At 39.8% G+C, this 17282-nt stretch overlaps 1 protein-coding gene across 1 annotated transcript; it reads right to left on the minus strand.

Annotated features, from left to right (window-relative positions):
* Window positions 1–5300: 5300 nt before the first annotated feature.
* On the minus strand, window positions 5301–5786 carry LOC137943688 (uncharacterized). Its single transcript, XM_068789130.1, has one exon. It carries the CDS (start codon window positions 5784–5786, stop codon window positions 5301–5303), a length of 486 nt encoding a protein of 161 aa, XP_068645231.1.
* Window positions 5787–17282: the final 11496 nt, after the last annotated feature.

Below are 17282 nucleotides of genomic sequence, written 5' to 3' on the forward strand. Positions count from 1 at the left end.
CCTATTTCAGCCGCCATCTCGCTCCTCACTATCACAAGTTAGCCACTTACGAAAGAGAACTCATTGGTTTGGCCAAAGCCGTGCAGCATTGGAGGCTGTATCTATGGGGCAGACCTTTTGTGATCCGGACAGACCACTGTAGCCTCAAATACTTATTGGATCAGCGCCTTACTACATCCCCACAACAACATTGGCTCAAAAAATTAATGGGATTCAATTTTCAGGTGGAATACAAACCGAGTTATCTCAATCGGGCAGCAGACGCTTTGTCCCGTAGAGAACTAGGGGATTCACACTTGCACGCAGTGAGCCACCCCTGGTCCCCTTTGTTGGACACAATCCGTCAGGATACTAGCTATCATCCAGATCTCCTTGCATTACAAGCTCAAATCGAAAACCATTCCAAGGACAATAACTGGACACTACAGGACGGTCTCATTCTGTATAAAGGACACATATAACTTCATCCTTCGTCGGTACTCCTTCCTGCCATTATTGCCTCCTTTCATGAAAGTACACATGAGGGCCAGCAGAAGACATACTTCTGCCTCAGTCGGGAGTTTTATTGGAGAGGTATGAAGCGGGTCACTGTTGATTATGTTGCAGCGTACCAGGTCTGTCAGAGGAATAAGTCTGAATCCTTACAATCCACCGGCTTGCTCCAGCCACTTCAACTTCCTTCACAGGTATGGGCAGATCTCTCAATGGATTTTATCGATGGTCTTCCTCCTTCTACAGGGAAATCTGTTATTCTTGTTGTGGTAGACCGGTTCTCGAAATATGCCCACTTTATGGCCCTCAGCCATCCGTATACAGCAACACAAGTCACTCAACTCTTCATGGATAATATTGTCTGCCTCCATGGTCTTCTGGAGACCATCACCAGTAATCGTGATGCTATCTTCACCAGTAAATTTTGGGGGGAACTATTTAAGCTCCATGGCTCCAAGTTAGCCTTTTCTTCAGCATACCACCCTCAAACAGACGGCCAGACAGAGGTGGTTAACCACACATTGGCGATGTATTTGCGGTGCTTTGTGGGGGACACGCCCCGATAGTGGGTTCGTTGGTTAGCATGGGCGGAGCATTGTTATAATACCTCATACCACACTGCACTGGGTACTACCCCTTTTTGAGTTGTTTATGGACGCGAACCTCCGCGCCTACTTTCTTATGAACCGGGGTCTTCTCGGGTAGCGGCATTGGACCAAGCATTAGCCGACAGAGATGCAATGCTTGCTCAAGCCCGCTTTCAGTTACAACGTTCACAAGCCACAATGAAGTATACTTATGACAAAGGACATCATCCCCTTTCCTTTGCACCTGGAGAATTTGTTTGGCTCAAACTTCAGTCATACCGCCAACTATCTCTTGCAGCCATCAAACGCCATAAGCTCTCTCCAAAATTTTATGGACCATTCCAGGTCCTGCACCGTATTGGGACTGTGGTGTATCGTTTGAAACTACCACCAGACGCCAAGCTCCATGACGTCTTCCACGTCTCCCTTCTCAAGCCGTTCAAGGGAGACTCACCACTGCTGCATAGCCCTCTGCCTCAGTTCAAAGATGGCAGGCCCATGCCCACGCCCACACAGATCCTTCAAGCAAGGCGAGTTAACAACTCTTGGGAAGTGCTCGTTCAGTGGACTGACGAGGAATTGATAGAAGCCTCTTGGGAGACACTCGAGTCCTTCCAGACTCTATGCCCCACTTTTGAGCTTGAGAACAAGCTCTTTCTTCAGGAGGGGGGTGATGTTATGGACTCCATAGCATCAAGAGTGGCTAACCGGAGAAGAGAAGAGAGGGAGTAAACTTGTATTTCAGTACCTTAGGGGTTTAATTGTAATTTTAAGTTCCATAAGGGTCTAACTGTAATTATAGAACTTTTGATGTTTTCCCTGATCTATTTAGGGCGTCAAGTGATTGAATGGAAGCAAGCATTAATCAATTAGTCTAAATGAGATCAGGTACTCTCTCTAAAGAGGCCTAAGGTTGGAGCTCCTTCAAAGGCTCACGTCCCTTCATCATTGGGCGTTCCAATAACCCCAAATCTTTCCCTTCTTCATCATTCAATCTGAAAGCTAGAGGAGATCGCGGGGTGACTCGATCCATGGCTAGAGAGCCTAACAGTATATTGGGGACCATAACCATAATGTATCTCTTTATATAGGGTTCCCATAATTCCCTATGGTATCTACTCAATTGGCCCATATTCATGACCCATATCCATGACCCATATTCCTTAATGGGCTTAACAAAATTAGATCACTTAATTTCAGCCTATTCTATTAAAATAAAAAAATATAATTAAATAATAAATATGTTGCCCAAATTAGAATAGGAAACATGAATTTCCTGACAATCTCCCACTTGGGTTACATATTATTCCTGAAATAATTATATCACAAATATTTTAGGCGCGCATCTGTATACTATCAATAATGGAACCATCTTATATATTAATAATGGAACCACCGCGACTTTCATCACATTACAGTTGTGTCTAAACCACGATGATCACCATACTAATACACTCAATGACATAGATCAAATATGGATGAGTAGCATGGAAATTACATGCAATGTGATCTTAGACATGCCTATTTCCAACTGGTCCTTTAGTATTTAGTGAGATATTTCCAAAGTCCTTAATGCAATATAAACATTGCACATAGAAAAACACATAAAGTTCATAAATAGAATAATGAGCAATCAATTTTATTACATAAAAAATCGAATAACTCAATGTCTAAAGCAAACATATAGTACAAAAAATGACTCCCACTAAACCAAGGTATCCTCAGAAATAACGCCCATATGAGCAGTGTGCTCATGAAAGACCTTAAGCATTAAACCCTTGGTTAATGGGTCTGCTACCATAAAGTCCGTCCCTATATGTTCTATAGAAATCTACTTATTCTGAACCCTCTCCTTAACAACTAGAAACTTGATGAAGATAAACTTTGACTTCGTTGAGCTCCTGTTGTTGTTGGAATAAAGTATCACCGAGTTATTGTCATAGTACATCTTTAATGGCCTGTCAATGTTATCTACCACTCGCAGCCCAATGACAAAGTTTCAAAACCATATTCCATGGTTGGATGCCTCAAAACAAGCAATGAACTCCGCATCCATGGTTGAAGAAGCTATGAGAGTCTGCTTAGTAGACTTCCATGAGATAGCTCCTTCACCCAACATAAAGATGTATCCTGATGTAGAGCGTCTGCTATCTTGGCATCCAGCAAAGTCGGAGTGATAGAACCCAATGATCTCTAAATTGTCCGATCTCTGATAAGTGAACATGTAGTCTTTTGTTCTACTCAACTAACGCATCACGCATTTGGCTGCCTTCCAATGTTGCATACCCGGATTACTCAAATACCTGCCCAGAATTCCTACTATAAATGTTATGTCGGGACGAGTACAAAATTGAGTGTACATTAGACTCCCTACTACTGATGCATAGGGAATTTTCTGCATCTCTTTTCTTTCAAGATCATTATTAGGGCACTATTTGAGACTAAACTTGTCTCCTTTAGCGATGGGTGTCTCCTGGTTTATTATCTTGCATACTGAATCTGCTCAAAACCTTATCGATATAGCTTTTTTGTGACAACCTAAGGATACCTTGAGAACCATCTTTAAGTATTTGTATACCTAATACAAAAGAGGCATCACCAAGATCTTTCATCTCGAATTTCTTCGTTAGAAATTTCTTGGTTTCGTGCAGTAAGCCTATATCGCTACTAGCGAGCAGAATATCATCGACATATCATATTAGGAAGATGTATTTACCCCCACTGAACTTATGATATACACAATCTATAGCAACATTTGCCTCAAAACCGTACGAGGTTATGACTTGAAGAAACTTGTGATACCATTGACGGGAAGCCTGTTTGAGACCATAAATGGATTTCTTCAATTTACAGACCATAGACTTTGGATCACCAGATACAAAGTTTTCTAGTTGTACCATATAAATCGTCTCATCAATGTTTCCATTGAAAAATGCAGTTTTGACATCCATCTGATGTAGCTCTAGATCTAAATGAGCCACTAGTGCCATTATTATTCTAAAAGAGTCTTTCGAAAATACCAGAGAGAAAGTCTCTTTATAGTCTATGCCTTCCCTTTGAGTAAAACCTTTAGCGACTAGACGGGCCTTATATCTCTCGACATTGCCATTTGAATCCCTCTTGGTTTTAAATATCCATTTACAACCAATGGGCTTCACACCTTTAGGCAACTTGATGAGATCCCAAACGTCACTGTCATTCATAGACTTCATCTCATCCTTCATGGCATCAATCCACTTTTGAGAGTTAGAATTGTGCAAGGCTTGACAGAAGTTAATCGGGTCATCTTCTGTCAATCCGACGCCGTCCTCATGTTCTTGGAGAAATATTATATAATCATCTGGAATCACATGTCTCCTCTCCCTAATGGATTTCCTTAATGACACTTCTTGAGGTTGTTGAGTTTGTTCTAAAGGTGGTGCAAGAGGAAGAATCTCATTGTTGTCTTGATCTGGAACAATGTCAGGAATAGGAGCCTGAACATTGTCCTCTAGTGCCTGAACTGTGTCTTGAACAACAATAGATATGGAGACCTGATCATTGTCAATAACAAATTCTTCTTCAAAGACAACATTCCTTATGTTTTCTTCCCCTCCAAACTCAATATCCTCAAGGAATCTCGCATTTCCCATTTCAAATAAGGATCTTGATGTGGGATTGTAAAACTTATAGCCTTGAGAGCTTTCAACGTAACCAACGAAATAACAATCAACCATCCTTGAGTCCAATTTTCTTTCATGTGGCCTATAAGGCCGCGCCTTAGCTGGACAACCCCAAATGTGCAAGTGCCTAATGCTAGGCTTCTTGCCTGTCCAAAGCTCATAGGGGGTTTTGGCAACTGTTTTGTTCGGTACCTTGTTAAGGATGTACACTACGGTCTTTAAAGCTTCTCCCCAAAGTGACTCTGGTAAAGAGCAATGACTGATCATACTCCTTACCATATCCTTAATAGTTCGGTTTCGTCGCTCTGCAACACCGTTCTTTTTGGGTTTGCCCGACATGGTGTATTGCGGAACAATTCCACACTCTTTGAGGAAAACCGTGAAGGGTCCTAGACACTGTTCTCCTGATCCATCATACCTTTTGAAGTATTCACCACCATAGTCGAATTTGATAGCCTTTATTTTCTTTCCAAGAAGAACCTTCCGCAACATCCTTACCTCTCTTCTTCTTGTTGTTTTGAGAGGTTGAGGTCAAGTGAGCACTTTCAGTCTTATCCTGCTAATGCCTCTCTTCCTCTTGCACACAATGAGATATAAGCTCATTTAGGGACCATTTGTCCTTCTGAGTGTTATAACTCACTTTGAAATGCCCAAAGTGTGCAGGAAGAGATATCAAAACCAAGTGCACGAGCAAGTCCTCAGACAGCTCCATCTTAAATGACTTGAGTTTTGATACGAGATGAGACATCTCTATGAGGTACTCCCTTATGTTCCCTTTGCCCTTATACTTCATCAAAACGATTTTAGCCAAAAGGCTACTCGCCTTCGATTTTTCGTTCTTGGCAAAATATTGTTCAATTTCCTCTAGGAACTTCTTGGCGCTCTTGCTCTCAGTCATAGAGCCCCGAAACGCTTCTGAAATAGAGCGTTTCATGATCATCAAGCACATTCGGTTAGAGCTCTCCCACTTCTCAATTTTAACCTCATTGAGGTTTTTCAGAGTAGAAGTGGGTCGCTCTGCCCGAAGTACAAGATCCAAATCCATACAACCGAGGACTTCTTGGTGCTCTTGCTCTCTGTTATGCACGTAATAACATTATTATTTTAGTTGTTTTCTTTAATTTACTTTATTTTATTTAAGTTTTAGGTTACAAGGGTATTTTTTTAATATTTTATTTAAATGGGTATTTTTAGAATATTTTATTGTAAACCCTAACCCGGTGAACCCTATTTAAGGGGTAAGAGTAATGAGAAACACAAGTATTGAGTATTGAAGTTAATTTAGAGTACACTTAGAGTAAACAGGTCAGATTCTCCCTTTGAGATCCAGGTCGAGTTTCCTTCAAGCTCAATCATCCCATTCCTATTCATCGTCATCGTCTTCCTCACGTGGTAGATCTGGGACGGTAACAACTGGTATCAGAGCAGGAACATGACGCCCATAGAAGACCCAAATTTGGCGATGCACAGACAAGTCCATGAAATGGTTGAAGATGGTGACACGCCGGAAAGTATACAGGTGTAGCGTGCTGGCTGGGTGCAATATTGGCTGACGACGGAGTACAGAGAGGCATTCCTTGGAGAAGGTATCTCCAACGGAGTGAAATTATGGTGAATGAAGAGGTATAGAGAGGCATCCCGAGGAAAAACTATCTCCGACGGGAAAAAGGGTAACGCCGAGGCTTCGACTTCGTTCCGTCTACCGGCCGAGACTCTTGCCGAGGATTTGGGGGAAACCTCAAATCCAAATTCACCTCAAATGCCTCAGTACCACCATCCACCCTCACCTCCATCAGCGCCGACCACCGACGTCGATTCCGCAACGGTAACCTCCAAAATTGGTGACTCAACATGTCCCAAATCGGATGGATATCACAAAATTCCTTTCGGCGATACCCACAGAAGATCGTTTCCAGGTCCCCCCTCAAGTCCGAAAGCTCACCCTTTGGGAAGAGATTTCCGAAATCCCGAAATCAAACCTCCCCTGCTCACGAAAAACCACACTCCATTCCGAACGGGAGAGGAAAAATTTTCCAGCCATTCCGACCAGGAAATATTTTCGCAAGTACTCTGTCTCTGCAAATTTGCAAGCGGCGAAGCCTCCAAGGGCAGTTGTTCACCGTCAGTGCAGCAGGAGACTCCATCGGCAAAATTTTCGCACTGTGTAGTGCCGTGAGGACGGCATACGACCATTGCCCGCCTTAGTCGGTGTCGTGAGGGAAGGAGTCGAGGTTCCTACAATATCCGACGACCACTCTGTTCAGGATCAGTATGAGGATGAGGAAGATTTCCGATTTTCCCAGAAGATTCGTCGACGAAATTTCCGCCTAAGTTAGGAAAATTTGATCTGCGCAGGAAGCTGAGTCACGCGCGGGATCGGGCTTCTAGAACTGAGTCAATCCAGGCCAATTCGGACCAGGTCCACCCGAAAAAAAAAAAAAGCAAAATCTTTCGCTGGCTTGAAGATCTCCGATATCGCGGTTGACACTTGCAAAGATACTGCTTCCGAGTTTGAGACAAGCTCGTCTTCCATGGGGGGTGTAATGTTATGCACGTAATAAAATTAAATGTTATGCATGCAATAACATTATTATTTTAGTTGTTTTCTTTAATTTAATTTATTTCATTTCAGTTTTAGGTTATAGGGGTATTTTTTAATATTTTATTTATAGCGGTATTTTTAGAATATTTTATTGTAAACCCTAACCGGGTGAACCCTATTTAAGGGATAAGAGTAATAAGAAACACAAGCATTGAGTATTGAAGTTAATTTAGAGTAAGCTTAGAGTAACAGGTCGAATTCTCCCTTTGAGATCCAAGTCGAGCTTCCTTCAAAGCTCAATCATCCTATTCCTATTCATCGTCATCGTCTTCCTCACGTGGCAGATCCGGGACCCTAACACTCTCAGTCAAAGAGCTCTAAAACGCCTCTGAAATAGAGTGTTTCATGATCATCAAGCAAATTCGGTTAGAGCGCTCCCACTTCTCTATTTTAACCTCATTGAGGTTTTTCGGAGTAGAAGTGGGTTGCTCTGCCCGAAGTGCAAGATCTAAATCCATACAACCGAGGACAATTTCCACGGTATCTTTCCATGCCTTAAAGTTCGTCCTGCTCAGCATTGGAATGCTGTTTATTTGAACAATAACATTTGTAGCAGTAGCAACAAAAACTGTATATAGAACAAAATAAACAATCATACTTACGTTAACTAGCATGTCATATAAAGAAAAACAAGACATGTTCTAAAAAAAATCCAAATTGGGGACCCATCTCAAGATACCTAGTACAACATTTATTCCTAGTATTTGGACAGAGAAATTAATTATAAGTGGTACTCTCAGTGCAATGATCAAATACTGACAATCAGCTCTGTCAAACAATAGCCTTTCTTTGGACCGACTATTGTTCACATGAAAAGTCTTTATAATTGTCACACATTTATCATCATAGGCACGTTGTTAATTTGGCCAAACTGTGTCTTCCTTTGGGCCGAGCACAATTTGCATAAATAACTCCCTACAGACATGTATGTATTTCTAATCAAATTATTCTACACTACAGAGGTTACTTTGGCAACATGTAGCATCAAACAATTTGATTGAAAGTACTAGACCAACTGAACAAAATGAATATTTTTTTTTATTCAGCTGCCCAACATTGTGACGCCGCCCCACTAGTGCCGCGACGTTGGCCTTTCTTTTCTTGGTGCCGCAGTGAGTATTCTGTAATTTAATATATATCAAACATTCATCCAAAGATAACACACAAAAGTGAGTTGCCATACGAAAAGTTTGCGCATGCATTCAAATTCCTGTGGGCATAAAAATCCGATTTTTAGAAACGAATCAGCTCGTTCCTCTCTCGGGTGAGCTAGCTCAGCCCGTTTGAGGCTACCCGATTCGACCCTTAACGTCCGAGTCACGCCAACCCGACCGACTCGTCTCAACCAGCCCAATCTTCAACAACTGGACCGAGTCGACTCAGCCTAGTCAACTCATTAATTTAAATAAAATGTATCCTAAGTTTCAATTTTTTTTATATCGACGCTACAGTTTGTCCAACGGACAATGCAGCATGCCATGCTGCAATGGGCACCGAGTCAACTCATTAATTTAAATAAAATGTATCCTAAATTTCAATTTTTTTTATATCTACGCTACAATTTGTCCAACGGATATTGCAATGCAGTCAACGGGCATGGCAGCGCGCCCTCTAAAGTGAACAGGTTCTGCTGTCACCCAACGTTCACTGCTGTCACCCAACAGGCACTGCAGCACTCCTGACGGATGATGCAGCGCACCGATTCCCAGCGCCCTACTATCGCCCAACGGGCACGGCAGCGCGTCCACTGAATGGGCACTGTAGCACGCCCAACAGGCACAACCCTATGCCAGTGTAATTCTTTTCGACGAGCGTGGTAAGGGACCAATTCACCCAATGGGCTTTGGCCCGCCGATCACTGCTCAGATCCCTTCTAACGACAGAAAAAGATGGCGACAATGGAAAAATGATGCCCAACGGACTCCGTTTCACCCAACGGGCGCTACAGCGTGCCCAGGATTCCTCCTTCGCCTCCCCCCTTTTCCCTTTGGACGTCGCTGCAGTGTCCGACGCTGCGGACATCGCTGTAGTGTCTGATGCTGCGGACGCTGTAGCGTGAGCCTCCACAGTCGGACATCGGCCTCCATCTTCCGACTGCAATGCATAGCCTCGAGATGATTCCATGGAGAAAGTCTTTTCTATAGAGCGCCGACTTTTCACTGAGTCGGCGCTCAGTGTTGCTCTCCACGGAATTAATCTAGAAAATCCTAATAATCTAACAGACTGCTCTGATACCACTTGTTAGAAAAATCGTAAGCTTAAATCCATAATCTAGAATTTATATCATGTCAGAATATTAGGATTATGGATAAATACCTGGATCCATTCCAAACGATCACCTGTTGCGGAATTCTGTAGCAATCAATGAAGGAATTCTTAGTTTTGTGATCTTTCTCAACTAAATCTCCTTAGTTCCTCAATGGGACATTCGTTTATCTTCCGAATGGGGAGAAGGGAAATTGTATGTGATTTAGTATATTGGAGACCATAACCATAATGTATCTCCTTATATAGGGTTCCCATAATTCCCTATGGTATCTACTCAATTGGCCCATATTCCTTAATGGGCTTAACAAAATTAGATTACTTAATTTCAGTCCATTCCATTAAAAATAGAAAATATAATTGAATAATAAATATGTTGCCCAAATTAGAATAGGAAACGTGAATTTCCTAAGACAACCTCCACTCAGGAACTAGCACTGAGCATGGTCTAATGAAGAGAGTAGCAGTAGAAAAAAATAAAGAACTAATATCTAGCAACTATGAAAAAAATCGATGGACAATGAGACATGAAAAACCATAGTTTGAGTCATGAAAATCAAATCTAGGATACCATGTTGATTTTCAAGACTCCATGGATTTACCTCATGGAGAAAAAGGGAGAGAAACCCATTGGGAGAAAACTAGATGAAGAAAGGTTATGGACTTGATTATCCTAACCCTCCCCCTAAAGCTCTATTTATAGATTAATAAAACTATTGTATTACAATAATACCCATGAACTTAGGGTTTAGGGTTTAGGGTTTTAACCCTAAAACTTTAACTTAATTACATCAATGCCATCTCTATGAGATGACTCTTTATTTACCATCCTGTCATCATTGTATGTGGGCCTCTGGGCCTTCTTCTTGATATGTGGGCCTGTCTTCTATATCTCTTGGATGCATTGGTCTTCCTTGGTCTTATTGGCTCGGGGCCATCTTCTAATACACTTGGATATGTGGGCCTTCCTTGGTCGTGTGGGCTTGGGCCTTCTCTTCATATAGATTCCTCGTAGAATCTGGTTGGTTGCAAATGATTTTTTCGTACTAAATATCTATCTGATGGCTCTATTGGCAGGTGCAAGACTTTCTTAGTCACCAAAGGGTTTCACCAATGCCTTGTGGTTGATTATCATGAAAATTTTAGTCTCTTTTTTGAGTCTATCATTAATCTCATTGTTCTTAGCATTGTAGTAAGCCATGGCTGGTCGCTTCAACAACTTGATGTCAATAATGCATTTCTCAAAGGTACACTATCTAAGGATATTTTTAGGCACAAATACCAGGCTTCATTGATCGTGATCATCCTCTCCATGTTTTCAAACTTTGAAAAGCTATCTATGGTCTCAAGCAAGCTCCCCGTGTTTGGTATCATAAGTTGATCCAGTTTCTTATCACCTCTGGCTTCACCAACTCTTGTTAAGCCTCATCTCTATTTATCTCTCCTACAAGTACTATTGTGTTGTATATTTTTGTCTATGTGGATGACATTATTATTACAAGAACCAATGATCAAGCTATGATAACATTTATCCACCTTCTTGCTCAAAGATTTTCGTTCAAGGATCTTGGCTCATTTACCTACTTTCTCTGCATTGAAGTTGTTCCTTATTCTCAAGGATTACTTCTTTCTCAATGCCAATATATTTTTTTCTTCTTTCTCACAAACGCATGACAAATACAAAGCCTTTAGAAATTCCTCTTGCCATGTCCTCCACACTCGCATGTTAGTCTGACACGACACTCTTTGATCCATCTGAATATCAGACTGTTGTTGGTAGTCTCCAATACTTGTCTCTTACGCACCCTAAAATTGTTTATGTTGTGAATAAGTTATCTCTGTTTATGCATTGAGTTACTATTGACCACTGGGAGGGTGTGAAGCACTTTTTGTGATATCTTTGTGGGACTTTGGATCATGGTATTGTCTTACATTGACAATCTTCTTTGCCTCTCCATACATTTGATGTTGACTGGGCAAGAAACAAAGATGATTTCACTTTCATAGGTGCCCATCTTATTTACCTAGATCGCAATCCTATCTCTTGGACTTCTGAAAAGCAATGGACTATGGGTCGCTCATCTACTGAGGCAGAATATTGATTTGTTGCAACAATTGTAATTGAGATACGGTAGATCCGCTTTCTTCTTACTAAACTGAGTGTTTTTCTTCCACAACAATCGGTGCTTTACTGTGACAATGACGGTGCTATAAATCTGTGTTCCAATCTAGTATTTCACTCTTGCAAAAAATATGTTGCTTTGGATTACCACTTCATTCGCGAACATGTCTTTTCTGGTAATCAGTTGGTTGAGGCTCTCTCCAAACCGCTTCCTCTTCTAGAAGACCAAGATTGGACTCTCCTCTCGGAGCTCCATCTTGCGGGGGCATGATAGAGATAAAAATAAGAGTCGATCAAGTTAAAGATAATTCCAACACTTAGTTGAAGAGTTAGTCTTTATAATCGTTATGGGGTTTCTATAAATCTCTATAAATACCTTATTCCTCATCAATGAATATATGACAATTACTTCCCCCCTCCTCATCTTCTACAACCATAGAGGGGCAGCACATCCCATCTCACTGTGCCACCAAAGGAGAGGGAAGCTCTTCCTTCGAGTAGAACTTCTTCATGGAAGAGGGACCATCCCCTCCCTTGTGTGCGATCAATGAGCTCACTTCTCAAGCACCAACATGAAGGTTATTTAATGTTCAAAACTATAGATAACTAATTGTCCATTAAATTTTAATTATATAACATAATTAATTAAAAATATATGATATGTAGATGATTGTGTTTTCATGGAAACAAATTCTCTCCGTACAGCTTTTGGTGCAAATCCTTTATTTCCGTTTTGTCGTCTACAGTTTATTTTCATTTTCTACATAGAACAACAAATTTGATACCAATATATAGCTATGAAGGTTGATTCTTAGGTGAATTTCTTGTAATATGCTTCCTTTCTTTTCCTTTTCAAATAATGAGTCCTCAACGCCTTGCACAACTATTATTGGTTGGATTCATCCCAATAACTATCTTATCATCACACTTCATATCGTAATGACATATTTATGTATGGAGGTGGTTGTGTGGGATTAGGCCTTGTCTTCCAATAGATTCCTCGCAGAATCTGGTTGGTTGCAAATGAATTTTTCGTATTAAATATCTATCTGATGGCTCCATTGGTAGGTGCAAGACTTTCGTAATCACCAAAGGGTTTCATCAATGCCCTGTGGTTGATTATCATGAAAATTTTAGTCTCGTTGTCAAGCCTATCATTAATCGCATTGTTCTTAGCCTTGTAGTAAGTCATGGTTGGTCGCTTCGACAACTTGATGTCAATAATGCATTTCTCTAAGGTACACTGTCTGAGGATATTTTTAGGCACAACTACCATGCTTCATTGATCGTGATCATCCTCTCCATGTTTGCAAACTTTGAAAGCTATCAATGGTCTCAAGCAAGCTCCACGTGTTTGGTATCATGAGTTGAGCCAGTTTCTTATCACCTCTGGCTTCACCAAATCTCATGGAGACTCATCTCTATTTATATCTCCTAAAAATACTATTGTGTTGTATATTTTTGTCTATGTGGATGACATTATTATTACAAGAGACAATGTTCAAGCTATGACAACATTTATCCACCTTGTTGCTCAAAGATTTTTGCTCAAGGATCTATGCTCATTTACCTATTTTCTCTACATTGAAGTTGTTCCATATTCTCAAGGATTACTTCTGTCTCAATGCCAATATATTTTTTTCTTCTTTCTCACACATGCATGACAAATACAAAGCCTTTAGAAATTCTTCTTGCATTTCCTCCACACTCGCATGTCAGTCTGGCATGACACTCTTTGATCCATCTGAATATCAGACTGTTGTTGGTAGTCTCCAATACTTGTCTCTTACGCACCCTGAAATTGTTTATGTTGTGAATAAGTTATCTCTGTTTATACATTGAGCTACTATTGACCACTGGGATGGTGTGAAGCGCTTGTTGTGATATCTTTGTGGGACTTTGGATCATGGTATTATCTTACATTGACAATCTTCTTTGCCTCTCCATGCATTTGATGCTGACTGGGCAAGAAACAAGGATGATTTCACTTCCATAGGTGCCCATCTTATTTACCTAGGTCACAATCCTATCTCTTGGACTTCTAAAATGCAATGGACTATGGGTCGCTCATCTACTGAGGCAGAATATTGATTTGTTGCAACAATTGTAATTGAGATACTGTAGATCTACTTTCTTCTTACTGAACTGAGTGTTTTTCTTCCAAAACAATCGGTGCTTTATTGTGACAATGACGGTGCTATAATATTTGTGCTCCCATATTGTAAATCACTCTTGCATAAAACATGTTGCTTTGGATTACCACTTCATACCTGAACAAGTTTAGAGTGGCGTTCTTAATCAGTTGGCTGAGGCTCTCTCCAAACTGCTTCTTCTTCTTGAAGACCAAGATTGGACTCTCCTCTCGAAGCTCCATCTTGCGGGGGCAGGATAGAGATAAAGATAAAATTTGATCAAGTTAAAGATAACTCCAACACTTAGTTGAAGAGTTAGTCTTTATAATTTTTATGGGGTCTCTATAAATCTCTATAAATACCTTATTCCTCATCAATGAATATATGACAATTTCTTCCCCCTTCCTCATCTTCTACAACCGTAGAGGGGCAGCGCATCCCATCTCACTGTGCTACCAAAGGAGAGGGAAGCTCTTACTTCGGGTAGAACTTCTTCAAGGAAGAGGGACCATCCCCTCCCTTGTGTGCGATCAATGAGTTCACTTCTCAAGCACCAACATGAAGGTTATTTAATGTTCAGAACTATAAATATCTAACTGTCAATTACATTTTAATTATATAACATAATTAATTAAAAATATATGATCTGTAGATGATTGTGTTTTCATGGAAACAAATTCTATCTGTATAGCTTTTGGTGCAAATCCTTTATTTCCGTTTTGTTGTCTGCAGTTTATTTTTATTTTCTACATAGAACAACAAATTCGATACCAATATATTGCTATGAAGGTCGATTCTTAGGTGAATTTCTTGTAATATGCTTCCTTTCTTTTCCTTTTCAAATAATGGGTCTCCCAACGCCTTGCACAACTATTATTGGTTGGATTCATCCAAATAACTATCTTACCATCACACTTCATAATTTATTGACATATTTATGTATGGAGGTGGTCATAATAAGGTCCCCACATATTAATCCAATCTATTATTTATGTTTACAATGAGTGGTCCATTGAGGAACAAACCTAGGAGGGGAGAGGGTGAAGGTGAATAAGTTTGTTAACTTTTGTTTGTAATTTTAATTTATTTCATTTAGTTCTTATGTGTGTCATTTTGTTCTAGTAAGTGATTCGAAGTGTAAAATTTATTTTATAATTTATTTTCAAGCGTGATCAATAACAAACAAAGCACATATAGGACTTTTAGGTGGTTTACAATCCTTCCACAAATTGCTTGACCACCTGTCAAGATGATTTAGCACCCAAAGGTTCCATTAAGTGTTGGAAGATAAGCTCAAGCCCACACGATGAAGGAAGGCCTACATATCTAAGATTATTATAAGATGGGCCACACGACAAGGGAAGGCCTACAAGATGGGCCCAAACCCATAAGAAGTAGGACCGACAATGATTACCATGAGCTGGCATCCTTATCACATCAGTTGGAAGATCAAGGACTCACAAAAGTATCTTATCTTATGGTCACATCAAAGAAGAGTTTTAGTTTGAGTTATGTTTGTCTTTTATCTATATTGAGTTATTTAATTATGTTAGAACTTATCTTTAAGTGTTAGAGTTTGGGTGTAATTGGGACACAGGTAGTTTTATTGTAATTGAACTCTACTGCCTTCCTCTATTATAAATAGAGGTTCATGTATTCTTATTACGACAAGTTAATGAACTCAATGAAGTATTTCTCTTTTCCATAAATTCAACACTAAGTTTGAACTACTCTACGACATCTACAGAAGATTGCCTCTAAGGCAATTACATTGTTGCCCACACAAGGATTATGCCATTGAATTGAGGACAATAGCCAATTTACAATAGCAAACCTTCGATTAGATTTACAACAGCTAATTAGGTCCACTAGCCTAGACCGACAAAAGGAATTTTCAGCAACTCATTGACCTACACAAGCATAGACCCACATAGGGATTTCTAGATATAGGTGCCGCTACTCACATGACCAGCGACTTTGGTATGTTTCTCACCTTTCTTATTTTAAATGAATAAAAAAGGTTCATGTACTATACTTTTTTCTTACAGCCAAACGACAAGTTAAGTTTCCCTCTCCTACTGGTCCTTTCTTTTTTAACAATTCTTTCATAGATCCTCAAATCAAGAAGAACATTCTTTCTATCTCAAGGTACACAAAAGATAATAATTGTTTTTTGGAATTTCTTCCAAAATTGTTTCCATGTGAAGGACAATCAAAGTAGAGCAACAAAAGCCTGCGAGACCTTGTTTAATGGTTTATATCTCTTGACACAAGATGAAGAAGCATTTACTATCACAAAGAAATCTTTGTCTTTGTTTTGACAATGAAGACTTGGCCACCCATCCTCTTCCCCACTTACTACTCTAGTTCATCATAGTTTGCTTCCACATTTTTAGTATTTCATGTTTACACACTTGCGATGATATATGGAAAAAAATAATCTAAACTTCCTTTTGATCGAGTTGTTAATAAGGCATATATGCCTATAGAAATTATTCACTCAGGGTTAATGGAGGCTAGCACCTTTTGTGTAAGGTCAAAAAAGGACAAACTTGGGGGAGAGGATGATTAGGTTTATCAAGTTTCAAAGGCTGATTTAAATTTGGCTCACCCAAATGACAAGTTCACAACTAATACAAGTCAAATCGATAAACGTGTGCAGCCGAGAACATCAATATGGAGTCATGCACTACGCATGGAGTTGAGCACACTAGCACAAAGTTGAGCTAAAAAATCCTGATTTTTAAATCATGCTTCATGAAAATCACTTGAAGGAGTCGACCCGTATAGGAAGAATATGTATATAGGATTCAACTACATTAAATGGATTTAATCCAGATAGAAGCTTCTATATAGAATGGATTCAACCCATACAAAATGGAGATGAAATCTTGTAGGAAATGGAAGATATGAGATTTTAGTCAAATAGAGGATACGATCCTCAAAAGCATCGTTGCCCATATCGTTCAGATGTCTAGCATATCGGGCAAGACATCTCAGTTTTTTACCTTAGGTTACACGATAAGCCCTCATACCTGGACAAATCTTTAATTTGTCTAAAAATAGCACTTTGGGTTGATACGCGTTATGTTACGTTATGTAAAAATCTATAAATGGGCTATAAATGGGTAGCCAACAATCTTTCTCTCATATCTTCCAAATTGTTCAGCCTTTCGTGATAAAATTTTAGAAATAGGTTCCTAGCTCAATTTTGAGCATTTCACCTTTGGTTTCATCACCATTGGTCACTGAACAATATAGAATGCCTCGCCAAAAGTTTATCCAGGGAAAAAATATTTCAGGCACTGATATTTTTTTATATTTTCTCTCAAAAGGTGCCTAAAATTGTTTTTTAAGATCCGAGTAGAAGAGATATTGATCTATAGCTTACAGTGAAATGACATCAAGATTTTGTAAAAG

This window comes from Aristolochia californica, unplaced genomic scaffold (genome assembly GCF_029961685.1).
Source record: "Aristolochia californica isolate CCGP_79_NKW_82.1479 unplaced genomic scaffold, dmAriCali1.0.hap1 SCAF_11, whole genome shotgun sequence".
In the NCBI taxonomy this organism is placed as follows: Eukaryota; Viridiplantae; Streptophyta; class Magnoliopsida; order Piperales; family Aristolochiaceae; genus Aristolochia; species Aristolochia californica.